General features: G+C 38.8%; 1 protein-coding gene across 3 annotated transcripts in view; it reads left to right on the top strand.

The window, feature by feature from the left end:
• Positions 1-13,876, top strand: part of cacna2d1a (calcium channel, voltage-dependent, alpha 2/delta subunit 1a) — a 98,922-nt gene that overhangs the window by 71,473 nt on the left and 13,573 nt on the right. For 2 of the 3 annotated variants that reach the window (XM_030720337.1, XM_030720336.1), the window contains 14 exons: positions 11-82; positions 163-224; positions 554-630; positions 3,191-3,199; positions 4,756-4,764; positions 6,292-6,352; positions 6,449-6,546; positions 8,440-8,524; positions 8,680-8,742; positions 11,969-12,078; positions 12,329-12,403; positions 12,797-12,864; positions 12,963-13,001; positions 13,078-13,149. In XM_030720337.1, the coding sequence (XP_030576197.1) occupies positions 11-82; positions 163-224; positions 554-630; positions 3,191-3,199; positions 4,756-4,764; positions 6,292-6,352; positions 6,449-6,546; positions 8,440-8,524; positions 8,680-8,742; positions 11,969-12,078; positions 12,329-12,403; positions 12,797-12,864; positions 12,963-13,001; positions 13,078-13,149 (900 nt within the window). The remainder of the gene's footprint in view (positions 1-10; positions 83-162; positions 225-553; positions 631-3,190; positions 3,200-4,755; positions 4,765-6,291; positions 6,353-6,448; positions 6,547-8,439; positions 8,525-8,679; positions 8,743-11,968; positions 12,079-12,328; positions 12,404-12,796; positions 12,865-12,962; positions 13,002-13,077; positions 13,150-13,876) is intronic. The other variant, XM_030720338.1, reaches the window with a different exon arrangement.

Raw genomic sequence — 13,876 nt, 5'->3', positions numbered from 1 at the left:
TGGTCAACAGATAAGAAAAGAAATGATCGATAATAAAAAGGGGAATTACACTATATCTACGCTGGTGAAATCTACAGACAAGGTAATTTTATTTGATGATGCTTATAACGCTGATAGTTACATCTGCTTAGAAATATACTCATAATACTCTTGCCCCTAAAGCGTTACATTGATCGAGGTCAGAGGACGTACACCTTTGCACCGGTGAAAGGGACGGACTACAGGTAAGCAGCATATTTTGAATATGCTTTTTTAAAACTTCATGTCGTTGAGGTTACAGAATCCCACATGTTTTACATTCCTGTTTTACATGTCATAATTCTGTTCTGTGCTTATTAAACCTGGTGCACAGTCTTAAGTTCAGACTAATAGTCAGACAAAATTTGGAACAATTTAGGCTAAGTTCACAGCTTACTCCATGTGAACTGGAAAATTATGTCTCCAGCTAAAAATACTTTGCAGGACTCACTGAAAGATTTGCGGTGGAAGACTGAAGCCTTTTTTTTTTTCCCCAAAGCAAAATGTTAAGTTTTTACCATTTGTTCTCTCTCAGCCTGGCCCTCGTCCTACCCGAGTACAGCATGCATTACATCCGTGCCACAATCGGCGACACAATCACCCAGGCAAAATGTAAGTGCCACCCTAAATCAGTTCAGTCTCTTGTACCAATCTAGCTTTTTTCCACTCAGTTATATTTACTTTCCATATATACAGACAGTAAAGAAATGGCATTGGGTGGAAAATGACTGCTAATATTCTCCAGTGACATTAATGTTCTCCATGTAAGGGCTGAAAACCACTTGTACTTCAGCTTATGGTTCCCATCCATCACTTACAGCACCCCCTACATGCACACACACACACACACACACACACACACACACACACACACACACACACACACACACACACACACACACACACACACACACATATCCATTTACATGTACCCTCCTTGCATGCACTTGTCACGTATGTAGCAAAACCTACCCTCAGTTGTGGTGTTGTTCAAAGTTTCTGTCACCAGACAAGCGGGACAAGAGGCTCCAGTGTCCCCTTTCACACATATAGTACTCATCACTTCATTTAAAGCCAAATACCTCAGTGTGTGTGTGTGTGTGTGTGTGTGAGAGAGAGAGTTCATCTATATTTGTGCTCACTTGTTGGATTGGATTATATACTCTGGATTGGAGGGTCCATGTGTGTGGCATTGTCGTCATGTCCCTTTTTAAGATCTGTCTGTTCTCACTAGTAAAAGATGTCACTGACTTATAGTGTTACTCAAAGGACATTTTTATTGTGTGTGTGTATTCATTGCAGTTAAGATGGAGCCATGCCTGGTTAGAGTCTGTGTTTGGAGGACATTTGTGGATTTTGTAAATATAATATTACTTTTGATTTTGCACATATTGCATAAACCTTAAAATATTACCAACCATTGTTCAGAACACAGATTTAAGTCTTCTAGGCTACTACAGTTCACTTCTTATTTCAGGGGAAAAAAGAAAGACAAAGACTTGAAACCCACTTGATTCTGGCAGTCTATTATATTTCATCACCTTTCAATAATCATACTTGTGGCCAGTTTGAAAATGTCCCTTGGAAGGGCTTTTTTGCAACATCTGAGATTTTGGTGTTGGCTGAAAGTTCTGCATTGTGAAAAAAAAATCTAAAATAATAACAGAAAAATTGCCTGGACTCTTTTTTTTCTTTCTTTTTTACATTTCAGGGGATATATTTTCATAACTGTCGCGAGAAGACGGTGCAACCTTGCACACACTAGCAAGATTAAATAGTTTATGATGAAAAGAATGTAGCTTATGTCTAGCAAATTAAATTAATACCCCAGAGTTTATTTTGTGCTAAAAATATGATTCCATTAGTGTGATAATTCAGTTTGAAGTGATAGATACAAACACGTGTGCACACACACTTGCATTTACACTGCAAATGCTCATATTAAACGTGGTCATACTTTAATGATTAGGTCAATGCATGTAAAGGAGTCCTTATGAACCAAACACTCTTTTTTTTTCAGCTCTTAAATCCATAAAAAAAATGGTTATCTTAAAAATGGGCACAGGCATACAGCTGTGGCTGTGAGCACAGAAGCCATACCCACCTGCTGTTCAAACCATCTGTTTTCAAGTAGCAGCCAATCAGATGAATGTTAGCTTTACAGAGAAGGAAAGTGAATAGAGTAACTAAGGAACTCTACCAAGTCTCAGTGTAACATAAATAAGGATTATTTTTAATTGTAGTTCATGCAGAGCGTCAGAGTCAAGGAATAAAAATCCACTTTAAAGGTAAATGTAAAAACCATTTTGGTCCTCAAGACAGATCTAAGTTTTTAGAAGATGTGTCTTAGTCCTGGGCTGTTGGCCCACCGGAGCCTAATAAGAAACACAATGTAACCCATTAACCAGAATAGGTTACATTGTGTTTCTTATTAGGCTCCGGGTTTTGATTCATGGTTTATGTTTTGGTTGTGGGTTACTGTGTGTTTACTGTTGACCCTCTGTTCTTGTGTTAAGTTCTCGTGCGTTTGTCTTGGTCTGTGTTCCACTTCCTGTCTTATTTTGGTAGTGTCTTGTTTCTTTTTCAGTGTGTTCAGTTTTGCTTTCCCCCAGTCTCGTTTGTGTGATTGTGTTCACCTGTTTTCCCTCCCAGCTGTTTCCCACCGCCTCATTACCTGGTGTGCAAATATTGTCTGCGTTCTCATCAGGTCATTTTGTCATGGTGGTGTGTCATGAATCTATGTCTCATCTCTGATTATGTTCCTTGCCTTGCTCCCAAGTGGATTTTGTATCCTTGTCTTTTGATTTTCCAATAAATGCCTTTTAAGTTGACCTACGCCTACGGAGTCCTGCATTTGAGTCCTGCTCTGCCTGTTCACCCCACCCGACATGTCAAGATGACTGAATGTCATCTTATAAAAACATTTGTTCAAATGCCCCTTTGTGCTTTCCAAAGGTTGATTACTTAAACTGTTGGCTACGTTTGTGAAACAATATTCTTATTCAATGTCCATTTGAATAAAATATTGTGTAACCCTGTTGGCTTACTTCCTTTCCGGTTCTCTTTTCCCAATTCCCTCTTTCATCTCCTCATCTTTTTACTGTCCTCCCCTTCTTATGTTCTCTTGCCTTCGTCAACTCTTGACCATTCCCGGTGTGTTGGACCCCTGCAGCATTTTTGGGCAAGTATTTTCCTCCTGTTTTTTACCTCACAGCCCCCCCTGTATTCTTTGCACTTTCTTACCACCAACGGACTTTGGATGTAACCTCTTTTCTTTTGGTTTGTTCATTCGTGATGCTGCCGACTCACAAAGACAGAAGCATTTTGTTCTAATTATTTGTTTTCCTTCATATACTGGTTTCTGATTAATAATGACAATTCTGTGACGCTGAATCAAGCTGCTGTTTGCTCTGAGAAGCAGTGCTTCGCATGCAATGTGGACCCACAGTGTGTTGCAGACAGTGTGTGCCGGTCTGTGTGTGCATGTATGTACTTAACCCCCCACCTGTTCCAATGGCCCTCAGATGTGGTTTTGGCGCTAACCCACTGTAGCAGGAAGAACAGAGGACAGGATGTTTGCATTATTTAAAGGTGAAACCATAAAGGAGAAAGCTGTGAGTCTGTACCCAGAACATGAGTTAGTGTGAGTCTTTGTTTTCTTCACTTTTCTATTTTTTGACTCACTTTGATTTTTACAACCTTGTTAAATAACTCCTAATGAAAGACAGGATACTTCTGAACACACTAAGCCTCGTCTCTTCTGTCTGCCCTTCTGTGTGCTTTGTCATCAGTTTGTCTTGTTTGTGGGCATCGAATCAAAAGTCCCAGCAGAAAATTGTTAATCTCTGAAACTGAAGCCCGGCTTGTCTGCTTTATCCTTTCTCAGAGTCAGAACACAGTAAATGTCACTTTAAGAACCCCACTGAAGTCCAAAACATCGTCTCCCAGTTCCCTCATCTATTTGTCACGCATTTGTTAAGTCAGTGCAGGTTTTTATTTTATGTACTTGTGTATGTGAAATTGATTCGTGTTGAATTCCAGTGTTCCTATGAATGAATTTAGCATTTTAAAGAAGTTCACAAAATGGGTAAGAATGTCGTCACTGGTGTAGAAGAGCCCAAAAAATGAATTCACTCCTCATTCCCCAAATCTCTCTGCAGTCCATCATTACTCGATACTTTGTCAGATCAGTAAGCAGTGACTGAATGTAAAAGAAAAACCACATGGGTGCAGCTATTCCCCCAACTATGACCACCAAAGAGGACAAGCAACAGCCATGTTGTCATGAGAATTTTTGCCATATAGAATAATCAACAGAGAAAAATGTCAAAGTAACATCAAGGTTATGAGCTGCGGTTAATAATCCCCAGTTCATTTAGATGCACAGTATTGAAATGCAAATGTTTTAACTCCAGATTTATCCTATCACCAAAGGAATGCTAATACTAATGCTAAAAACACATCTCAAACCTAACTTTAAGAAAACCACACTTTAAGCCTCTCTTTGTGTTCTCCATCAGCGCTGTCTCCATTTACATCCAAAGGCCTAAAAACCTTTACTTCGGAATGCAATATTTCTATTCAGGACTTGTTCTGTGAATAAAATATTGTCACCTTTGACCCTTGTGGTTTTACCCTGTCTTTTTTCCCCTTTTTTTTCCCTCTCGTCTTTACCTCTCTGGGGGATGAATCGCTTGTTCATTCACTTTGTCTCTGCTGGGATTTTTTCCACTCCAGGGAAAAATGGCAAGTATTTTCTTCCTTTACTTTCATCTCTCTCTTCCTGGTTCTGAGTCTTAGCACTATTTTAAACGGCACATCTGGTCATGTCTGTTCTGGCCCTTCTACCTGATTATCACCTGTTTGTGCCAGATTCTAAACTTTACAGTGTTACAACTCTGTTCACTGGAAACACAACCACAACCACAACTTCTGCTTCAGTTAGTTAGTCGCAGCTCATTCTCAGCTGCGACTAACTAACTAGTGGGGGACAATAAACCCCACTATTTATTGTCCCCAGGACAATAAATAGTGGGGTTTTGTCAATGTTCTTGGTGTTTCACAGATGCGCACAATATGTTCATTGGAAACTGCTATGACTCAATACAGAATATAGTGTCTCACTTCCGACTCTTGGATGTCTTGGATTTACAGTGCCTATAAAAAAGTATCCACCCCCTTTTGGATGTTTCACCCTTTTATTGTTTTAATAAATTAAATCATGATCAATATAATTTGGCTTTTTTTTTCTGTTTTTTTACAAGAACTAGCTTTAAAAAAAAAAAAAATCTATAGAGTAAAATAAATATTTACATAAATATTCACCCCCTTTAGAGTGACTGACCTAATTCAACAGAGGCCCAGCTAGTTGATTCCAGCAGTGTCACAATTAGTGAAATGAGTGCAGCTGATGGGGTCTAGCGACTGTAGTATAAAAACACCTGTGTCTGGGAGGTCCACTCTCTGGTTCATTCATATTCCTGCTACAATTGCAACAAGAAGACAAAAGAGAATTCCAGGCAACTCAGAGAACAGATGATTGAAAAGTATTAGTCAGGAGATGGCTACAGAAAGATTTACCAAGTCACTGGACATCCCCCGGAGTTCAGTTAAATCCATCATTAAGAAATAGAATTTGGCACTTGTCTAGATCTGCCTAGAACTGGCAGATCTAGACAATAAATGAAATCATAATTTTAAAAAACTGCCTTTTGTACTAACTCGGGTAATCTTCGTCTAATATAAAAATGTCTTTGATGATCTGAATCATGTAAGTGTGACAAATATCAAAAAGAAAAAAAAATCAGGAAGGGGACAGATACTTTTTCACAGCACTGCAGATGCTAAAAGACCCCTTTTGCATGTCTCTGTTAGGCCGGTTCGATCTGATAGAAAGGCAGCATTTGAAACCCTGTGACAAGAACACATTTTTATTTTACAGTTTTTACCAACCCTTCACGTTAAAAAACCTGCTATCCTGCATTATCTTTACACCTAAATGGGACAGTGTTACATATGCAGAGGTGTGGCTCTGATGTTTTTTCAAACTACCAAAAAACAAAAACCTCATTAAATTTTGTGGTCACTGAGAGATTTTTTTCTTTGTGTGTGTGTGTGTGTTCATAGTGATGTATCTTTAAATATTTAGCAGGTATTGATCTCTGCCCAGAGGAGCATCTCATCTCCACACTGTGACCCTTTCAGCTCATTATTAACCTGCCTAATTTTAACCTGTATTGAAGGAAAACTCATATTACTTTATGCTTATCACAGTTTCTGAAAGCCTCATGGCTGACAAGTTTGAAGAATATGGCTACACACTGATTGCACCGAGGTAAGATGGCATGCATTCAAATTTTTTGACAACTTTTTTGTAACAAAACGTAACAACTTTAACTCAGTATTTTTTTTTTCTTTTCATTTCCAACAGGGATTACTGTAAGGACTTAAAGCCCGACACCAACAACACTGAGTTTCTCAAGAAATTTAACGACTACATTGACACAAAGACTCCAAACAACCCCATGTGTAAGCATAAAAATAAATGGAGAAATGTTTACCACAATTGTTGTGCATTTTTCTATGATTATGATCAGTATTTGCTATAGTATGTTTACTGGAACCCTCAAAAGGATAAGCGGAAGAGAATGGATAGATGACTGTTTGCATGAATAAATCTCAGCCACTTGGCTTAGCATCAAGATGTGCATTCAACATTTAATGGAAGAGTGCCAACCCAAACATACTCCCATAAGTCTCTCTTTCCAGTGAAATACAGGTCTGGCTGGATGGTTTGGTGTGCATGACCAGGCAAACCTTTGTAATGCTGAACCCCTGTGTTCGTGTTACCCATTTGATGCTAACTCTAAAAGTCTGACCATCACACGCCTGACTGCACATGTGTGAAGCACGTCGGCTTAGATGTGGCACACACGCACTCTTGCGCACACAAACACACACACACACACATGCAGTATTCACTAGCAATATGCCTTCCACACCCCACCTATAGCCGCTCGACCTCATCCAATTACTCTGTGTTTGTGAGAAAGAGCAGGACACGTCAAGCCGCGAGCGTGAGCGGAGCAATAAAACACAAATCAGGGACCAGTGGACCTTTTCCCTAACATCTGACCAACACATTAACATCCTTGCCATTTCTTACATACACTCATTGATATGGATCACTCTTTTTTTTTTTTTTGGGGGGGGGGGGGTATTGAGTAAACCAAAAGGTCCCTGGATATTTATAAAAGAGCTCCTTTATTGTGTTCCTTGGTACAATTTGATGGTGTGCATTTAATAACTTACTTCAAACATCTCAACAGGATCAATCCAATAAAACTTTTCACCCAATTGAAATATTACTTTCACCATTATTAGCTGCCAGTTTAATGGAGTCCATGGAGAGCAGAGAAGGAGAGAGAGAGAGAGAGGAGGCCTGTGTGGACTATTGGGGGTTCGAGCATCGTTACACGCTTTACTTGGTTAAGCCACTGCAGTGGCGAAGAAGTTGAAGTACATTAGGAATTCCTGGGCTGCCTCCAATAAAGAATCTCTAATGAAAATCACTGCACAGGGAGGGAAGGTGGAGCAGGAGGGAAATAAAGTGTTACACCAGCTGTTTTCTCTGATGTGTGTGGTGTGTTATAAAGGTTGGAGGAGGTGGTTGGGGGGGGTATCAACGAGCCTCGATGTTAATGGACTGAAGAGGATCGTCTGTGGGTTCAAAGAAGTGGGCACAGGCAAAAAAAAAAGAAAGAAAAAAAAAGAGCGAGCAGCTTTTATCACATGTTACGTTTGTCGTGGTTTTGACGGACGACCGCAAAAAAAAAAGTATATATATATTTAACACCTGCGCTAACCTACCACCTACACCACAGAATTAGGCATGTTCATGAAAATGGGTGTTTCATTCCTCCAGTGTTGTGATAATGTATCTGTTTTTGATTTTAAGATGGTCTTTTTTTCAAAGAGTAAAAAAAATAAATGATCTGTCACACTGCTTCAACTTTATTCCTTCAACTTTGTTTCCATTTGGATCTTCGGTGTTTATGAGTTTAGTAGTATTTCAGCTTAGTATTGTGCACTTGCGCTTAATTTGTGATTTGATTTTGCATTCATAAAACATGATGTAAATGTTCAAATCTTTCCAACTGTTGAGCTGTTGTTTTTGGGTTTATGACAGTATCTGTTTTTCTTTTAGTTTTGGTTACTTTGTTGTGTCTATTAATGTTGACTATTGATGCTCCACATGCTTTTATTCCACATTTCCCGACATATTGGTGTTTCTTTTTCTTTTTTCTTTTTCTTTTTGCAACATCAGCCTGTTGAGATGAAACACGTTAAAGCCAATGCCTAACAGAAGTCTGCATACCCACTCAAATAATATTTAGGCTCAAATTCTGTTTTGCTGTTTAGGTAATGTGGACCTGGTGAACCGATTGCTCCTTGATGCTGGAATCACCTCAGATCTAATCAAGATTTGGAAAGAAAATGAGCCGATGTAAGTGAAGAACCAGTATTTGGTAAAAAATGTCCAAGTGGGGAAAAATTGAACACAGGTGGCTCAAGTATTTCAGTAAATGTCAAGGATAAAGCACATTCCAGTTTCTTTTTGTAACTGTATGCTTTATAGCTTTATTTTACTCTGCTTGTCAGGGATGGTGTCTTGTCCAGATTTGTTGCCACTGATGGAGGGATCACACGAGTCTACCCCACAAGGTATTTGTCAAACGATGAAAGGAGGAGTTGATTTAGGACCATGGGAAGGAGTATATAATATGTTTAGGATTATCTGATAAAAAATCATGATGTGGTCTGGTTATAGAGCTCTAACTTACCCATGTGCTTGATGTTTATTAGTTATGGCATGAAGTCAGATTTTTCATGTATGTTAGGACATAAATGTATATCCATCTAATGTTGTATGTCAGTGTCGGGGTGATGGTGGTATAAGCTGAGGAACGTGGCCCATTGGACCTTATACTTTTGTCCCTAGGTGCTTGACCCAGCTTCTCTTGGGGATTGCCAAGGCTTTCCCAGGCAAGATTGGATATTTAGTTCTTCCAGCAAGTTCTGGGGTTTCCCTGGGGATCCTATCAGCAAAACATGTCTAGAATACCTCTATGTAGAAGCATTCCACTCAACTTAACTGGTCATTTTCTGTGAGAAAGTGATAGAGACAGGGAAGAACTTTCCCTGTCTCTATCTACCTAAAAGTCTAGGGTAATCCCACACACCTAAAACCAATATCCAGTCAGCTCATAGTCCTAAGGTAAAGGCTGAGCAATAGCTTGAACTTTGTCTTCATCCTTGCACCTCAATGATACTGGGGACCATGTCAAAAAAAGTGACATCTTACATGTTTTTTTTGTTTTTTTTGGTTTGTTGTTTTTTTTATCCGTACAGTCAAGGCTGATGAAAGCTTGCAAAGGAAAAGCACAGTGGGCCCAGTACAAATATTATCCTGTAACAGACAGAATGGCATGAAATGGTGTAAATATGAGGAATTTTAACTCTAAGATTTAAAAAAAAAAATGTAGAGCATGAAATTTTTTAGATCTCATTGAAAGTAATCAACACATTTCCAGTATTATTTTTCATGAAATTAATCATGTCACAGAAGATCCGGGTTACTATCCTTTCTCCAAAGAAATGGTAATAAAATTACCAGCATCAGAACCTAACATCTCTTTTGTTGCTAGAACTACGGTTTTATTTCAAGTCCTTCATCACAGTATCTGTGGAGACTCTCACTGAGGAGATAAATAAAATAAGACCTGGATATCCTGCATATGAGTTTCCTAAATTACGTTTTTTGAATTTGCCAGCCCACACATCAGCCCATTATCTCTAATTAATACAGTAATTACATGAATAATATTTCTGACTGGTTCTGTCCCCATTTATTTTTAAGAAGCTATTATATAACCTCTTCTGAAAAAACCCTCTCTGGCCTCTGACTCCTTGGATAATTTTAGACCCATCAACAAACATCCCTTTCAATTCAATTCAGTTTGGGTTTTTGTCATAGTGCCAGTTCACAACAACAGTGACCTCAAGATGCTTTATATTGTAGGGTTAAGGCCTTTCAGTATTGGAGAGAAAACCCCAACAATCATACGATTCCCTATGAGCAAGCACTTGGCTACAGTGGGAATTAAAATCTTCCTTGTAACAGGAAGAAACTTCCAGCAGAACCAGACGCAGCGAGGGGCAGCCATCTGCCATGACAACATGATAATGGTGCAAGGTTTGGGGCAAGATTGTCACTGAACAATTGATTGCCTTCTTTCAGCACTCCTCAGTGATGAGTGATTTGCAGGTTGCCGCTGACGCTGGTGTTAATAGATCTGAGCGCTGCATTTGACACTGTGGATTAATGTATTTTACTGAATCATCTCCAACACTGGGCTGGCATTTCTGGTTCAGTTTGTAGGTGGTTTTATTCTGACTTACAGGATAGGTCTTTTAGTATTGTCATTGGCAAGTCACAATCGTCTTCTATGAAGATAACCTGTGGGGTACCTCAGGGCCCTGTCCTTGGCTCTCTCGTATTTTTTTTATACATGTTATCCCTGGGGCACCTTATCCGCAAGCACAGTGTGTATTCATTTCTATGCAGATGATGTGCATTTCTTTTAACTCCACTGACACCCTTGAATTCAATGCACTGAATGACTGTATCCAAGATATTAAATGTTGGATGGCACAAACTTCCTGCAGCTAAATATGGGTAAGACAGAGCTATTAGCCCCAATGTATCTAGCCCACCCAAAAACACACCTCAGCTCCTTGTCTATGAAGCTGGTCTAAAATTGTGAAAATCCTTGGCATAATTTTTATCCTTGGCATCATTTTTGACAACTGCCTCAGACTAAATAAGCATGTCAATTCAGTTGTCCAGTCTTGCTTTATGGAGCTTAGGAGACTCAGTAAGGTGGACTCGGTTTTATCTAGCAGAAATCTGTAATACACTTGTTTGAGCCAACAAAGCCTAAACAAACTGCAGCTTATCCAAAATGCAGCAGCCAGACTTTTTACTAAAATGAAGGGGGGGTGTCACCCCTATTTTATCTTCCCTTCATTGGTTACCTGTTAATTTTAGAATTGATTTTAATTGCTGAATTTTAAGGCCCGCTCTAGACTAACACGTAAGTATATTTCAGATCTTCTAACAGCATTTCAGTCTGGTTGAAGTTTGGATTTTGACTGGACCATTGCAACACCTTTCCGTTTTCAGCCGTTCTGTTGTAGATGTGCTCCTGTGCTTGGGATCATTGTCCTGCTGAATGACCCAACTGCACCTGTTGCACAGATGGCCTCATATTTGACTCTAGAATAATTTGGTACATTCCCGATCATAACTTGAGGTCCTCAGCCAAGATTCTGCTGACCATCCCACAGTCTCAGCTGAGGACCCAGGGTGATTGGGGCTTTTTCTGTCAGGGCACCCATTCTTTGGAACAATCTGCACAAGGAGATCAGATTGGCGAGCTCCTTCTCATCTTTTAAATTCTTAAAGACATATTTTTATAAGCAGGCTTTTTCCGTGCCTCCACTTTGAGATATCTCTGTGTTGTCTGTTTTATCATCTCTTCATTTGTAATTATTTTATATTTTATTTTTGATTTACCTGTTTTCCATTTTTTTTTTTTTTTAATTTCTTGCTTTGTAATCTTCTTGCACTGCCAACCTTCCCCTACCTAATGTTGGGTCACCTTTACCTCTTCTCAAATGTTTTACTGCTGTTTGTTTCCTATCGTGGTTTTTGAAAGGTGCTATGTAAATAAAGTTTATTATTACTAATATTAAAAGTGAATTTGAGAAACAAAGAGCCACAGTTAAAATTAGGGTCTATAAATATTAGAGTGAAGAATGTAATGTGTTTTCTTGAGAGGCATTTTAATAGTGATAATTTTTGCATGCACCCATCTTTATTTTACAGTTATGGCCTGGACTGGAGAGGAGAAGCAGAGACGTATGATTTAAGTTTCTATAAGCGAAGCTTGGACAATGATCTGTACATCTTCACTCCAACAGTATTCCAAAATAGCTGTGAGTAACAGCCACTCTATTGTGTTGTCACCTTTAAGTTAGTTTGCCTGAATGAGGTGGTAAAGGAGCACTAAATGAGCAAAAAAGTGTCATATTAGTGGGTTTGGGGACGACAGCAGCAATTTAGTATGCTGTTAACTCGTTTATTGAGCTAACTTTTAATGATAAAGCCAGTAACGTGTTGGTAGCCTTGAAATTAAATTGTGTAAATACTTTTTTCCATGCAGTGTTTCCTTTGTTTTTCTTGCAGCTGAATATGAGGGCTCAGTCCTAGTGAGTAAAGCAGTAAACCTCAAGATTGATGGTATCACGCTCAAACCAGCTGGTAAGGACACACGTGCACACATACACACATACAGATCAACACAAAGAGTGTTTACATGCTTAAACCCCGTTTCTCGTGCTCTTATCTTTTATTCAACCACTTACACATAAACACACTTACACTTAAAGTAATGCATCTTATTTATATAGCCACACCCTATAGTGTGAACTTCTCTAAGAACACTTGCTGCCTCAGATTTAATGGCCACTACTTTTGTCTATTTCTTCTTCTCCCTCTGACATAGATACACAAACACACATACACAAACCACACATCAAGTTGTCTAGTCGTCTGTGATCTTTAGCCAAGTTCCATTTTCTGAGTTCAGAGTGGAAAGTTGACACAGAGGTCCAGTATGATCTAGGATGTCTGGCTTTTCTGTTTTTATCCCAGTGGTCGGTGTGGATTTGGAGATAGACACGTGGAGAGAGCGCTTCTCCAACGCCACATTCAAAAAGGATGTGAGTAGATCCTATCTGCATGACATGTTCAGTATGTGATGAAACAAACTGTATCTTTCCTATGAATTTTCATAACTCTGCTCTTATATGTTTTTAAGTGCAAGCATGAGATCTGTGGCTGTAAGATAGGTGATGAGGTAAGTGGTTTAGTTCTAAGTGCTTGTAGTTATGGATGAAAAAGTAGCACCAGTTTAATCATCTGTTTTATTCCAGAACTTAGACTGTTACATTCTGGATGATGGAGGCTTCTTGGTGATGACCAATCAGATTGACCATTTTAACAAGGTGGGCTTCCGGATTTTGTTCCTTTTTTCATTCACACAACAGCTGAAAAGGGTAGATAGTGGTTCAAGGTGGTGCGAAGTAAAATATCACTGATATATTTTTCAAATCTGCCACGTTTAAATAAGCATCAAGAAGTTGATTAGTTGATTAGTAAATCAGATGATTAGTTTCTTAAGTCTATTATATTAAAAAGAAAAAAAGGAAACAACCCAGGACTGGAAAATAATTTAAAAGAAAAAAATGTTTAAACTTTCTTTAAATAAACTTTTTAACTTTTAAACTTTTTTCCTAAAGTTTTCACAGTCCTGTGAAAACCTTAGAACATCCCATAACTAATAAATATTGCACAGTATATGGGTATTGCACAGTATTGAGTATTGCATGGATCAGTGCATGTGTGAGTTCAGAATGGTTATGGCTTTGGCAAAGAAACTGTTCTTGAGTCTGTTTGTTCTGGCTCAGCTGTCCCTTAACTTGAAGTAATCATAATCATTTTCTGTGTAACTTTATTAGTCTCAAATTATTGCAGAACAAATTTGGCCCCTTCTTCTTTATAACATTGCTTTTGCATATGCATTTGTTTATGCACAAGTCTCTTAAGGGCCCACTACAGCTTGTCAGTCTGGTTGAAGTTTGGATTTTGACTGGGCCACTGCAACACCTTTCCGTTTTCAGCCATTCTGTTGTAGATGTGCGGCTGTGCTTGGAATCATTGTCCTGCTGAATG

Source organism: Archocentrus centrarchus, chromosome 23 (genome assembly GCF_007364275.1).
Source record: "Archocentrus centrarchus isolate MPI-CPG fArcCen1 chromosome 23, fArcCen1, whole genome shotgun sequence".
Taxonomy (NCBI): domain Eukaryota; kingdom Metazoa; phylum Chordata; class Actinopteri; order Cichliformes; family Cichlidae; genus Archocentrus; species Archocentrus centrarchus.
The sequence above is the reverse complement of the archived record's forward strand: the minus strand, read 5'-3'. Positions and strand labels throughout refer to the sequence as shown.